The following is a 15,296-nucleotide window of genomic DNA, read 5'->3' as shown; positions in this document are numbered from 1 at the left end:
AATGGTGAACAACGTCACTGTCCTCTGTAATGGTGGACAACGTCACTGTCCTCTGTAATGGTGAAAAACGTCACTGTCCTCTGTAATGGTGGACAACGTCACTGTCCTCTGTAATGTCACTGTCCTCTGTAATGGTGAACAACATCACTGTCCTCTGTAATGGTGAACAACACTGTCCTCTGTAATGTCGCTGTCCTCTGTAATGGTGAACAACATCACTGTCCTCTGTAATGGTGAACAACAACACTGTCCTCTGTAATGGTGAACAACGTCACTGTCCTCTGTAATGGTGAACAACGTCACTGTCCTCTGTAATGGTGAACAACATCACTGTCCTCTGTAATGGTGAACAACAACACTGTCCTCTGTAATGGTGAACAACGTCACTGTCCTCTGTAATGGTGAACAACGTCACTGTCCTCTGTAATGGTGAACAACGTCACTGTCCTCTGTAATGGTGAACAACGTCACTGTCCTCTGTAATGGTGAACAACGTCACTGTCCTCTGTAATGGTGAACAACGTCACTGTCCTCTGTAATGGTGGACAAAGTCACTGTCCTCTGTAATGGTGGACAACGTCACTGTCCTCTGTAATGGTGAACAACGTCACTGTTATTTTAGATCAGTGACGTAATGTAATCAATCACATTAAGTTTGGACTGGACTCTATTTCCACCCTGTTACCACTCTAGTCCCACTCTATTCCCACTCTATTCCCACTCTATTCCCACTCTATATTCCCACTCTATATTCCCACTCTATATTCCCACTCTATTCCCACTCTATTTCAACTCTATTCCCACTCTCTTCTCACTCTATTCCCACTCTATATTCCCACTCTATTCACACGTTATTCCCACTCTATTTCCACTCTATTCCCACTCTATATTCCCACTCTATTCCCGCTCTATTCCCACTCTATATTTCCACTCTATTCCCACTCTATTCCCACTCTATATTTCCACTCTATTCCCACTCTATATTCCCACTCTATATTCCCACTCTATATTTCCACTCTATTCACACTTTATATTCCCACTCTATATTTCCACTTTATTCACACTTTATTCCCACTCTATTTCCACTCTATTCCCACTATATTCCCACTCTTTTTCCACTCTATTTCAACTCTATATTTCCACTCTCTTCTCACTCTATTCCCACTTTATTCCCACTCTATATTCCCACTCTATTCCCACTCTATTCCCACTCTATATTTCCACTCTATTCCCACTCTATATTCCCACTCTATATTTCCACTCTATTCCCACTCTATATTCCCACTCTATATTTCCACTCTATTCACACTTGATTCACACTCTATATTTCCACTCTATTCACACTTTATTCTCACTCTATTTCCACTCTATTCCCACTCTATTTCCCCCTTTTCAACTCTATATTTCCACTCTCTTCTCACTCTATTCCCACTCTATTCACACTTTATTCCCACTCTATATTCCCACTCTATTCCCACTTTATTCCCACTCTATTCCCACTCTATTCCCACTCTATTTCCACTCTATTCCCACTCTATATTTCCACCCTATTCCCACCCTATTCCCGTAGAGCTCCGAGACTATTGGGCGACGGAGAGGATGGCTGCCGTTTTATTCGCTCTTAACCAACTGTTTTATTTTGTTCGTTTTTTCATATTGTCTGTTACTTATCTTGTACATAATGTTGCTGCTACTGTCATTTATGACCGAAAAGAGCTTCTGGACATCAGAACTGAGATTACTCACCTTGAATTGGACTAAGAGTTGTTCATTATTGAGTCGGGCGAGAGAGATTTACTCCAGACACCCAAACAGGCCCTCATCACCATCATTCGCAGGAGAAAGAGATAGAGATTTTGCGGAAGGAGATCGGGATGCTTTGAGACGAGTGGCTAATCTGCCTTTGCCATCTGTACTGTTAGCCAATGTACAATTGCTGGAAAATGAATGGGACGAACTAAAAGCACGTATATCCTACCAATGGGACATTAAAACCTGTAATATCTTATGTTTCACCGAGTCGTGGCTGAACAACAACATTAATAACATACAGCTGGCGGATTATACACTATCGGCAGGATAGAACAGCTGCCTCTGGTAAAGACAAGGGGCGGCGGTCTATGTATATTTGAAACAACAGCTGGTGCAAGTCTCGAGGTTTTGCTTTCAGGATAAGCTGTAGACCACACTATCTTTCTAGAGAGTTTATCTGTATTTTTCGTAGCTTTCTACATACCACCACAGACTAATGCTGGCACTAAGACCTCACTCAATGATACGGCCATAAGCAAACAGGAAAACGTTCACCCAGAGGCGGCGCTCCTAGTGGCCGTGGACTGTAATGTAGGGAAACTTAAATCAGCTTTACTTCATTTCTATCAGTATGTGAAATGTGAGGGAAAAAAGACAAAGCTCTCTCTCACCCTCCATTTTGCAAATCTGACCATAATTCTATCCTCCTGATTCCTGCTTGAAAGCAAAAATTAAAGCAGGAAGCACCAGTGACTCAGTCAATAAATAAGTAGTAAGATGAAGCAGATGCTAAACTACAGGACTGTCCTGCAGCCACAGAGTGCAATTTGTGAATGTTGACCAGTTTAAAGGTCTTACTCACATCGGCTGCGGAGAGCGTGATCACACATTCGTCCAAACAGCTGATGCTCTCATGCATGTTTCAGTGTTACTTACCTCGAAGCGAGCATTGAAACGTTGTTGGAGGAATATGGTACGGCGGGAACCTGGATGACAGCTGAGCTTGGAAGAATGAGCCCATTCAAGGTCCGGGGACCTGACTGAGTTAGGGACAAACAGCCAGTTAGCCGGGCCCACTTCAGGTCCAGGCTGGGAGCGATGTGCCTTGCGAACCAGGGTCTCAATACGCCAACTCACTGTGGCAGCAAGGCATGAGTTTTGGAGGTCGAGGTTGTGGCAGAGGAACTGTATAGACAGGAGAGGGCGTCAGGCTTCACATTTTTGGACCCTGGGCGGTAGGAAATGGTGAAGTTGAATGTAGTAAACAAGATAGCCCACCGGGCCTGCCTGGAGTTAAGACGCTTGGCTATACGGAGATATTCCACATTTTTATGGTCGTTCCAGACCAAGAATGGCTGTTCTGCTCCTTTCAGCTAGTGGCTCCACTCTTCCAGCTCCATCTTGACCACCAGGAGTTCTCGTTTGCCTACGTCGTTGGCCTCTCAGCAGGATTGAGATAATGGGACAGGAAGGAGCAGGGATGAAGCTTCTGGTCCTGGGCAGATCACTGAGACAGCACCCCACTCCAACATCAGAAGCAAATTACAAACTACAAATTGACGAGACGTGTCCGGATGGATGAGGATGGGTCCTGTTTTGAACTAATGCTTCAGGTCCACAAAGGCTTTTTCGACAGCTGGAGACCATGTGAACAGTACTTAGGGGGAGGTGAGTGCCGAAAGGGGGGCCGTCAGGGTGCTGTAACCCCGAATGAAACGTCGGTAGAAGTTTGCAAAACCTAGGAAATGTTGCAACTGCACCCTAGACGTAGGTTGAGGTCAATCCACCACTGCTTTCACCTTTCCAGGAACCATCTGGACATTACCCACAGCAATGACATATCCCAGAAAGGCGAATGTAGAGCAGTGGAACTCACACTTCTCGGCTTTCACAAACAATTGGTTCTCCAGGAGGCACTGAAGGACCTGCCTGACATGAAGAACATGTTCTTGGGCAGACCGAGAAAAAAACAGGATGTCATCAAGGTAGACGAACACAAACGGTTCAGCATGTCCCGGAGAACATTGTTTACCAAAGCCTGGAAGACAGTGGGGCGTCCAAACGGCATGACCTGGTACTCATAATATCCACTGGCAGTGTTGAAGGCTGTTTTCCACTCTTCCCCTTCGCATATCCGAACCAGGTGGTAGACATTCCGAAGGTCCAGCTTGGAAAAAATGGTGTCCCCCTGGAGAGGTTCAAAAGCCGAGGAGAGGAGTGGTAGAGGGTAATGATTTTTAACTGTAAAGTTCAGTCCCCGGTTGTCAATGCACGGACGCAGGATCTTGTCTTTCTCCACAAAGAAAAACCCTGCGCCGGCAGGAGATACAGACGACCCCAGTAGCCAGAGACTCCTCTATGTTCTCCTCCATAGCCTTGGTCTCCGGCCCGGATAGAGAATATAGCCGACCCCGAGGTGGTGTGGTGCCTGAGAGAAGATCAATGGCACAATTAAAAGGACGGTGAGGGGGAAGAGAAGTAGCACGTACCTTACTGAAAACTTCAAGGAGGTCATGGTATTCAGTGGGAATGGCAGAGCCAAAGCCTTGCTAACGCCCTGAGGACGTCTCGGGGACGGCTGTGCTGCTTGAATATAGTGGGAATGGCAGAGCCAAAGCCTTGCTAACGCCCTGAGGAAGACGTCTTGGGGACGGCTGTGCTGCTCGAATATAGTGGGAATGGCAGAGCCAAAGCCTTGCTAACGCCCTGAGGAAGACGTCTCGGGGACGGCTGTGCTGCTTGAATATAGTGGGAATGGCAGAGCCAAAGCCTTGCTAACGCCCTGAGGAAGACGTCTCGGTCGACGGCTGTGCTGCTTTAAGAAAGTGGGAATGGCAAAAATGGGCTCCAACCCGGAGCTCGTGGTCCAGTCAATAACAGGGTTGTGTTTTTGGAGCCAGAATAATCTCAAGACAACAGGAACTGTTGGGGAGATGCAATAAGGAGGAACTGTATGGTCTCACTGTGGTTACCTGAAGCCTGTACATGAACCGACACAGTACGATGGTTGACTCCACCTATTGAGCGGCCGTCCAGTGCCCTGGCATCCATGGGAACCGAGAGAAGTAGAGTGGGAATTCCAAGCTCAGAAGCAATAGTAGCATCCATAACACTTTCATCAGCCCCAGAGTCAATGAGCACTCGGGATACTTAGATTGGTCTCCCCACAGCACAAGCACAAAGAAAGGTGTGCGGGTGATGGGAATTAGAGAACTCCCATTCTGGCTCACCAAAGTACTTGTACCCACCAGAGACCAGGGTTTCCTAACAGGGCAGGTAGCTATATAATGTCCTGCCCCTCTACAGTACAGACAACAGTTAGAACGCAGCCTACGTGAGCATTCCCCAACCGATAACCGAGCTCTTCCCAATTGCATAGGCTCAGGAGTATCCAACTCGTTGATGATTCACAAGGGAACTCGGGTGGCTTTTGAACCTCTCAGGAAAAACTGCCTTCGGGATCTTCCGGATTCCTTTAAAGGCGAGCGAGCCACTGCGGATGAACAAGTGTGACCTCCCCTCACTCATGCCTTCCCTTAAGCGTCCATCAATTCTAATGGTGAGTGCGCTAAGGGAGTTGAGGTCCACCAGCTCATCTTTGACCACCTCAGATAATCCGCGAAGAAAAGTATCGAATAGGGCCTCCGAATACCAGGCACTCTCGGCGGCCAACGTGTGAAAATCAACAACGTAGTCTGCCACACTAAGGGGGTTTTGATGTAATTCAAGAAGTTTAATGGCCGCCTCTCTCCCAGATAACGGAGACTTGAATACCTTCCTCCCATGAAATCCTCCAAATTGCAGTAAATGGCGGATTGTTGCTTCCAAACTGCCGTAGCCCAGGAGAGCATCCTTCCCGTCATTAGCGTAATAATATACGCTATCTTAGATCGGTCTGATAAGATAGCACTGAGAAAGAAAACCCATGCAGGGATCCAGGATCCAGGATCCAGGTTCCAGGATCCCCAGAATATCGTGTAAGTGTAAAGTGTAAGTGGGGTTCTAGGGGAGCCGGGGTAGGCTGTACAAACTCATCAGAAATAGGAAAAAAGTTACTGAGGGGTTGGGGTTTCTTAGAGGTGGCAGGCTGCCTCTGAGCTAACTCCCTGATTTGCTCCATTATACCCTTAAACCTTTGGTCATGGTGTTCTGTCAGGGAATGAAGCCCTTCCAAAAGGTCTAGCAGTAACTCTTCATGCCTCCCAATGGTGTCTCCCTGCAGGGAGAGAGCGTGGAGGAGCTGGTCCCAGTCTGCTGGGTCTGTCATGGCCAGTTTGTACTATACTATAAGGGCACAGGGCGAGACCCAGATGCAGACATGGGAGGCAGATGGGTCGAGTCCAAGATGTTTATTAACAATCCAAAAGGGGTAGGCAAGAGAATGGTTGTGGACAGGCAAAAGGTCAAAACCAGTTCAGAGTTCCAAAGGTACAGAATGGCAGGCAGGCTCGAGGTCAGGGCAGGCAGAATGGTCATGCAGGCTCGAGGTCAGCGCAGGTAGAATGGCAGGCAGGCTCGAGGTCAGGGCAGGCAGAATGGTCAGGCAGGCTCGAGGTCAGGGCAGGCAGAATGGCAGGCAGGCTCGAGGTCAGGGCAGGCAGAATGGTCAGGCAGGCTCGAGGTCAGGGCAGGCAGAATGGTCAGGCAGGCATAATGGTCAAGGCAGACTCGAGGTCAGGGCAGGCAGAATGGTCAGGCAGGTGGGAATGGAGTCCAGAAAAAACAGGCAAAGGTCAAAACCGGGAGGACTAGTAGAAGAGAATAGAAAAGCAGGGGCACGGGAAAAAACACGCTGGCTGACTTGAACATAGATGACGAACTGACACAGAGAGACAGGAAACACAGGGATAAATACACTGGGACAGAGAGACAGGAAACACAGGGATAAATACACTGGGACAGAGAGACAGGAAACACAGGGATAAATACACTGGTACAGAGAGACAGGAAACACAGGGATAAATACACTGGGACAGAGAGACAGGAAACACAGGGATAAATACACTGGGACAGAGAGACAGGAAACACAGGGATTAATACACTGGGACAGAGAGACAGGAAACACAGGGATAAATACACTGGGACAGAGAGACAGGAAACACAGGGATAAATACACTGGGACAGAGAGACAGGAAACACAGGGATAAATACACTGGGACAGAGAGACAGGAAACACAGGGATTAATACACTGGTACAGAGAGACAGGAAACACAGGGATAAATACACTGGGACAGAGAGACAGGAAACACAGGGATAAATACACTGGGACAGAGAGACAGGAAACATAGGGATAAATACACTGGGACAGAGAGACAGGAAACACAGGGATTAATACACTGGTACAGAGGGACAGGAAACACAGGGATAAATACACTGGGACAGAGAGACAGGAAACACAGGGATAAATACACTGGGACAGAGAGACAGGAAACACAGGGATAAATACACTGGGACAGAGAGACAGGAAACACAGGGATAAATACACTGGGACAGAGAGAGAGGAAACACAGGGATTAATACACTGGTACAGAGGGACAGGAAACACAGGGATAAATACACTGGGACAGAGAGACAGGAAACACAGGGATAAATACACTGGGACAGAGAGACAGGAAACACAGGGATAAATACACTGGGACAGAGAGACAGGAAACACAGGGATAAATACACTGGTACAGAGAGACAGGAAACACGGATAAATACACTGATACAGAGAGACAGGAAACACAGGGATAAATACACTGGGACAGAGAGACAGGAAACACAGGGATAAATACACTGGCACAGAGAGACAGAAAACACAGGGATAAATACACTGGGACAGAGAGACAGGAAACACAGGGATAAATACACTGGGACAGAGAGACAGGAAACACAGGGATAAATACACTGGGACAGAGAGACAGGAAACACAGGGATAAATACACTGGTACAGAGGGACAGGAAACACAGGGATAAATACACTGGGACAGAGAGACAGGAAACACAGGGATAAATACACTGGTACAGAGAGACAGGAAACACAGGGATAAATACACTGGGACAGAGAGACAGGAAACACAGGGATAAATACACTGGGGAAAATATGACCTGGAGGGGGTGGAGACGATCACAAGGACAGGTGAAACCGATCAAGGTGTGACATTTACGCACTTCTGAAACAGAGAAGGATGAAAAGGAGAACCTGGTGACGGAGAGCACAGGGGTGTCAGGTAAATTCATAGGGGGCTCAATTATACCTTTGACCTTTTCAAATAAACTGCCTGCATCTATAAAATGCTGGTTCATGGCTTTCAGAATGGAGGTTCTCTCAGTTACAATCTGTGTGTCGACCAACAATTGTTTGGGAAGCTATGTATCTTTTTTGTACTCCAAACCCTTCACTACTCGACAAACTCTGGATGGATTATTTAAATTGTCTGAAGAAGATTTCAGGTAGTGGTCTGCTTTCATTTTACGGATCATAGCCACACCCATATATTCAAAGATGTTTAAAAGCCATCCAATCATCTGCCAAACCAGTCCCTCTTGCTTTAGCCCACATAGCATTTCCTTAGTAAACCAAGGCTTCTCTCTGTCCTTAATCCTGAATCTTTTTAAAGGGGCCTATTGCATACATTCTGGAATGTGTTGTGGAAGTAAGAAAAGGCTAGTTCAACATCAGGGATTCATTCCATTCAATACTAGATACATCATGTAAAAAACCTTGAATATCAAACCGCTTCCAGTTTCTTTTCCTAATAACACGTGGAGATTTCTTAGCAATATTACCATATCTGACACAGTCAATAGCACAGTGATAATTTATGTCATTTTCAAAAAAATACCCGAAGCATTACAACGATGAGGAGTATTGGGTAAGATCAAATCAATCAAAGAGGATTTCAGAGGATATTTTATATTCAACCTCGTTACACTGTTGACAATCTGAGTGAGATTACAGGTATTGCACAGCATTGAGAGATGATCAGAGCTAGATGTTAACCAGTCCTGATTCAGATCACCCATCAGGACAAACTCAGAGTTGACATTCTGTGATAACAATTTGAAAATACAATCCAACAGTAGCAGAGAGCCAATAGTAGCATATGGAGGTCAATAACAACAAGATACAACACTATTTAAAGATGAGCCGAGGTTTAGGGTTAAAGACATATATTCTGCGGTTTAGTAACAGAAGTCAGAACGACCGCTGAGAACTTGTCTTTTACGTAAACAGCAACACCACCACCCTTAGATTTACCATCTGTACCAAAAACATTCTTACCATTTATGACAATATTTTTTGTCTGTAATAGATTTTTTGGAGCCAGGTTTCAGAAAACATAAATGCGTTGTTGGCTGTTTTTATCCATATATCCATATATATTATCCATATATTCACAAAATCAAGCTTTGGCAGAAGACCTCTTACTTCAGAAAACTTCTTATATGCAAAAACTTCAGGCCACTTTGACTACTTAATATATATTGTATATATTACAGTATATAGTATACTTTTCATAGATAATGCGTTATATAGTATATATTACAGTATGTGTAATACTGTTCATTTATTATGCTGTATATATAGTATATATTATATAGTATATATTTCATACTGTTAATGTATGACGCTGTATTTACAGTATTGTACAGTATATACAGTATATACAGGGTATATTATAGGATACTGTGTCTGTAACTCAATCGGTCTTGACTTACTGGAGTGGATTTTAATATTTTACTTTTTTTTTTTTACCAAGAGTTGTTGAATATCTTTTCATTATTCCGTTTGGAAGAGATGATGAAGGTAACAACAGCTTTTGTCTTCTCGTCTTCCTCCAGGAGCGGAGAACATTAAGAAGTACTGGTCTCGGTACTACCAGGGTTCTCAGGGTGTGGTATTCGTATTGGACAGCGCTTCTTCAGACGAGGAGTTGGAGTCGGCCCGTAACGAGCTCCACTCTGCCCTGCAGCACCCCCAGCTCTGCACCCTACCCTTCCTCATACTGGCCAACCACCAGGACAAACCTGCTGCACGCCCACCCAACCAGGTAGACGATTGGACTATTTGCCCAATGTACACAAACATCCAATGTAAGTGTGGATCATGATTTAACCCTTAGGAAAGACACACAGAGGTTGTAGCAGAGGGCAGCTAGACCATGGCACCCCTGGAGCAGTTTTAGGGATTCAGTGCCTTGCTCAAGGACACAACAGCAGGATCTGGGCAGAAACTAGTTGTTTTCTGTTAGTTTATATGAAAATATCAAACTTTTAAAATACTTGAGATAGTCAAATATAGATTTAAAATGAAAAGGCAACTCGTTTCTTTCTTTGATATTCAAATACAGGTCTCAGAAAACCAAATCAGATTTGAAAGCGGTTTGAACACCACTCAGAAAAACAAATCAGATTTGAAAGCGGTTTGAACACCACTCAGAAAACCAAATCAGATTTGAAAGCGGTTTGAACACCACTCAGAAAAACAAATCAGATTTGAAAGCGGTTTGAATACCACTCAGAAAAACAAATCAGATTTGAAAGCGGTTTGAACACCACTCAGAAAAACAAATCAGATTTGAAAGCGGTTTGAATACCACTCAGAAAACCAAATCAGATTTGAAAGCGGTTTGAATACCACTCAGAAAAACAAATCAGATTTGAAAGCGGTTTGAATACCACTCAGAAAAACAAATCAGATTTGAAAGCGGTTTGAATACCACTCAGAAAAACAAATCAGATTTGAAAGCGGTTTGAATACCACTCAGAAAAACAAATCAGATTTGAAAGCGGTTTGAATACCACTCAGAAAAACAAATCAGATTTGAAAGCGGTTTGAACACCACTCAGAAAAACAAATCAGATTTGAAAGCGGTTTGAACACCACTCAGAAAAACAAATCAGATTTGAAAGCGGTTTGAATACCACTCAGAAAACCAAATCAGATTTGAAAGCGGTTTGAACACCACTCAGAAAAACAAATCAGATTTGAAAGCGGTTTGAACACCACTCAGAAAAACAAATCAGATTTGAAAGCGGTTTGAACACCACTCAGAAAAACAAATCAGATTTGAAAGCGGTTTGAACACCACTCAGAAAAACAAATCAGATTTGAAAGCGGTTTGAACACCACTCAGAAAAACAAATCAGATTTGAAAGCGGTTTGAACACCACTCAGAAAAACAAATCAGATTTGAAAGCGGTTTGAACACCACTCAGAAAAACAAATCAGATTTGAAAGCGGTTTGAACACCACTCAGAAAAACAAATCAGATTTGAAAGCGGTTTGAACACCACTCAGAAAACCAAATCAGATTTGAAAGCGGTTTGAACACCACTCAGAAAAACAAATCAGATTTGAAAGTGGTTTGAACACCACTCAGAAAAACAAATCAGATTTGAAAGCGGTTTGAACACCACTCAGAAAAACAAATCAGATTTGAAAGCGGTTTGAACACCACTCAGAAAAACAAATCAGATTTGAAAGCGGTTTGAATACCACTCAGAAAAACAAATCAGATTTGAAAGCGGTTTGAATACCACTCAGAAAAACAAATCAGATTTGAAAGCGGTTTGAATACCACTCAGAAAAACAAATCAGATTTGAAAGCGGTTTGAATACCACTCAGAAAAACAAATCAGATTTGAAAGCGGTTTGAATACCACTCAGAAAAACAAATCAGATTTGAAGTTATTTGAATATATGCAAGTTATTTGAAAACAAACACAAAAACAATTTACCAAAAACTACAACAGTCAGTTGAATTAGTCTAAATATATGATCATTAGCACATGGTTGGGAGGGTCTCTGAGATATGAATTTTAATATAGCGTATAGCGTATAATGAAATTGCACGAGGGATATGGAATCACCTTGACCACTTACACATATTTTCACAACGAGTGAGAGTACTATTGAAACACTCAACAACACGTTCTTGTGTATTAACTTAGTGATTATTACAATAGTGATATTTGTTGTTTGCTGTTGGAAATGTATTTTATAATGACATAGTAATGGAGTTATTACAAGGAATAAGACATTTTAAATTCGTTCTCATTACCAAAGTATTATGGAGCAACATGCTAGTAAAATGTCATTTCTTTCCAAAAGTTTCACATTTTACAGTTTCATTACACAATTAAAAGAACATTACACAAGAACAGTTTTTACATTAAGTGTCACTGAGACAGTAACAAAGTATGGCTAGTAAGTGTCGAAAGGAAACTAAATATCCACAAAAAACTGCCTAGGATGAAAATCATATTATTTGGTATTCGGGGTAAACTCTCCCTTTGAAAGATGGTATAGTGTCTTCGTCTGATGAACAAACAGGATCAACGTTGTTTTGGCTAAGCATCCAATTTGCAAAATGTTTGCAAAATGTCTTTTGAGTTATTTTTTGGTATCATAAAATGAATTGCAGCCTTCAACCTTGGTGAAGGAGTCATACAGTAGTTGAGCATCACAGTGTGCACTACCAAATTTCCAACATCTCATTCTAAAATCATGGGTGTAAATATGGATTATTATCATTATTGTGGAGTTGGTCCCCCCCTTCGCTGCTATAACAGCCTCCTTCTGGGAAGGCTTTCCACTAGATGTAGGAACATTGCTGCTATAACAGCCTCCACTCTTCTGGGAAGGCTTTCCACTAGATGTTGGAACATTGCTGCTATAACAGCCTCCACTCTTCTGGGAAGGCTTTCCACTAGATGTAGGAACATTGCTGCTATAACAGACTCCACTCTTCTGGGAAGGCTTTCCACTAGATGTAGGAACATTGCTGCTATAACAGACTCCACTCTTCTGGGAAGGCTTTCCACTAGATGATGGAACATTGCTGCTATAACAGACTCCACTCTTCTGGGAAGGCTTTCCACTAGATGATGGAGCATTGCTGCTATAACAGTCTCCACTCTTCTGGGAAGGCTTTCCACTAGATGTTGGAACATTGCTGCTATAACAGCCTCCACTCTTCTGGGAAGGCTTTCCACTAGATGTTGGAACATTGCTGCTATAACAGCCTCCACTCTTCTGGGAAGGCTTTCCACTAGATGTTGGAACATTGCTGCTATAACAGCCTCCACTCTTCAGGGAAGGCTTTCCACTAGATGTTGGAACATTGCTGCTATAACAGCCTCCACTCTTCTGGGAAGGCTTTCCACTAGATGTTGGAACATTGCTGCTATAACAGCCTCTACTCTTCTGGGAAGGCTTTCCAGTAGATGTTGGAACATTGCTGCTATAACCTGCCTCCACTCTTCTGGGAAGGCTTTCCACTAGATGTTGGAACATTGCTGCTATAACAGCCTCCACTCTTCTGGGAAGGCTTTCCACTAGATGTTGGAACATTGCTGCTATAACAGACTCCACTCTTCTGGGAAGGCTTTCGACTAGATGTTGGAACATTGCTGCTATAACAGCCTCCACTCTTCTGGGAAGGCTTTCCACTGGATTTTGGAACATTGCTGCTATAACAGCCTCCACTCTTCTGGGAAGGCTTTCCACTAGATGTAGGAACATTGCTGCTATAACAGCCTCCACTCTTCAGGGAAGGCTTTCCACTAGATGTAGGAACATTGCTGCTATAACAACCTCCACTCTTCTGGGAAGGCTTTCGACTAGATGTAGGAACATTGCTGCTATAACAGCCTCCACTCTTCAGGGAAGGCTTTCCACTAGATGTAGGAACATTGCTGCTATAACAGCCTCCACTCTTCAGGGAAGGCTTTCCACTAGATGAAGGAACATTGCTGCTATAACAGCCTCCACTCTTCTGGGAAGGCTTTCCACTAGATGTAGGAACATTGCTGCTATAACAGACTCCACTCTTCTGGGAAGGCTTTCGACTAGATGTAGGAACATTGCTGCTATAACAGCCTCCACTCTTCAGGGAAGGCTTTCCACTAGATGTAGGAACATTGCTGCTATAACAGCCTCCACTCTTCTGGGAAGGCTTTCCACTAGATGTAGGAACATTGCTGCTATAACAGCCTCCACTCTTCTGGGAAGGCTTTCCCCTAGATGTAGGAACATTGCTGCTATAACAGACTCCACTCTTCTGGGAAGGCTTTCCACCAGATGTAGGAACATTGCTGCAGTGATTCCATTCAGCCACAAAAGCATTAGTGAGGTCGGGCACTGATGTTGGACCGATTAGGCCTGGCTTGCAGTCACAGACAGTGACACATGGACAGACAGTGACACATTCAATTCCACATTGCACACTCTTGCCTGCATCTAGCTGATCTAGGGTGTAATCATTAGTCCAAAAGTTGCAAATGAGAGTTTCTATTGGACAAATTCAGGTATGTTTATTCCAGTTTTGTTCCTTTTTCAACAATATCAGCGGAATGAACACATCCCTGATCAGTTCACTTTTATAGCAGCCACGTTATCCTTCTTGTATCTATGCGTTCTCCTCTTCTCACCTTTTCCCTTCACTTGTGCACTTCAATGCACAACACATCAACTGTCTGTCAAGCAAAAAAAACTTTCCAAGCCAAACCATATCATAACCGCTACATGCAGCCTACATTGTTGTCACCAAATTGGCTAAAGTAACGTCGTAGTCAGCATACAGTTGAAGTCGAAAGTTTACATACACTTAGGTTGGAGTTATTAAAACACGTTTTTCAACCACTCCACAAATGTCTTGTTAACAAACTATAGTTTTGGCAAGTCGGTTAGGACATCTACTTTGTGCATAACACAAGAAATGTTTCCAACAATTGTTTACAGACAGATTATTTCACTTATAATTGACTGTATCACAATTCCAGTGGGTCAGAAGTTTACATACATTAAGCAAGACTGTGCCTTTAAACAGCTTGGAAAATTCCAGAAAATGATGTCATGACTTCACTGACATCATTTGAGTCAATTGGAGATGTACATGTGAATCTATTTCAAGGCCCACCTTCAAACTCAGTGCCTCTTTGCTTGACATCATGGGAAAATCAAAAGAAATCTGCCAAGACCTCAGAAAAAAATTGTAGACCTCCACAAGTCTGGTTCATCCTCGGGAGCAATTTCCAAATGCCTGAAGGTACCACGTTAATCTGTACATACAATGGTACTCAAGCATAAACACCATGGGACCACGCAGCCGTCATTCCGCTCAGGAAGGAGACGCTTTCTGTCTCCTAGAGATGAACGTACTTTGGTGTGAAAAGTGCAAATCAATCAGCAAGGAAGAAGCCACTGCTCCAAAACCGCCATAAAAAAGCCAGACTACGGTTTGCAACTGCACATGGGGACAAAGATCATACTTTTTTGAAAAATCTCCTCTGGTCTGATGAAACAAAAATGTAACTGTTTGACCATAATGATCATCGTTATGTTTGGAGGAAAATGGGGGATGCTTGCAAGCTGAAGAACACCATCCCAACCGTGAAGCACAGGGGTGGCAGCATCATGTTGTGGGGGTGCTTTTCTGCAGGAGGGACTGGTGCACTTCACAAAATAGATGGCTTCATGAGGATGGAAAATAATGTAGATATATTGAAGCAACATCTCAAGTCATTAGTCAGGAAGTTAAAGCTTGGTCGCAAA

The 15,296-nt window shown here is 43.6% G+C and overlaps 1 protein-coding gene across 1 annotated transcript in view; it reads left to right on the top strand.

Moving 5' to 3' along the window:
• The window catches only part of arl15a (ADP-ribosylation factor-like 15a), a 321,282-nt gene that overhangs the window by 133,995 nt on the left and 171,991 nt on the right, over nt 1-15,296 (top strand). The window contains exon 4 of the mRNA XM_031829578.1: nt 9,581-9,789. Coding sequence (XP_031685438.1) covers nt 9,581-9,789 — 209 coding nt within the window. The remainder of the gene's footprint in view (nt 1-9,580; nt 9,790-15,296) is intronic.

Source organism: Oncorhynchus kisutch, linkage group LG8 (assembly GCF_002021735.2).
Source record: "Oncorhynchus kisutch isolate 150728-3 linkage group LG8, Okis_V2, whole genome shotgun sequence".
NCBI classification, from domain to species: domain Eukaryota; kingdom Metazoa; phylum Chordata; class Actinopteri; order Salmoniformes; family Salmonidae; genus Oncorhynchus; species Oncorhynchus kisutch.
Note: the sequence above shows the minus strand (reverse complement) of the source record. Positions and strands in the feature narration are given on the sequence as shown.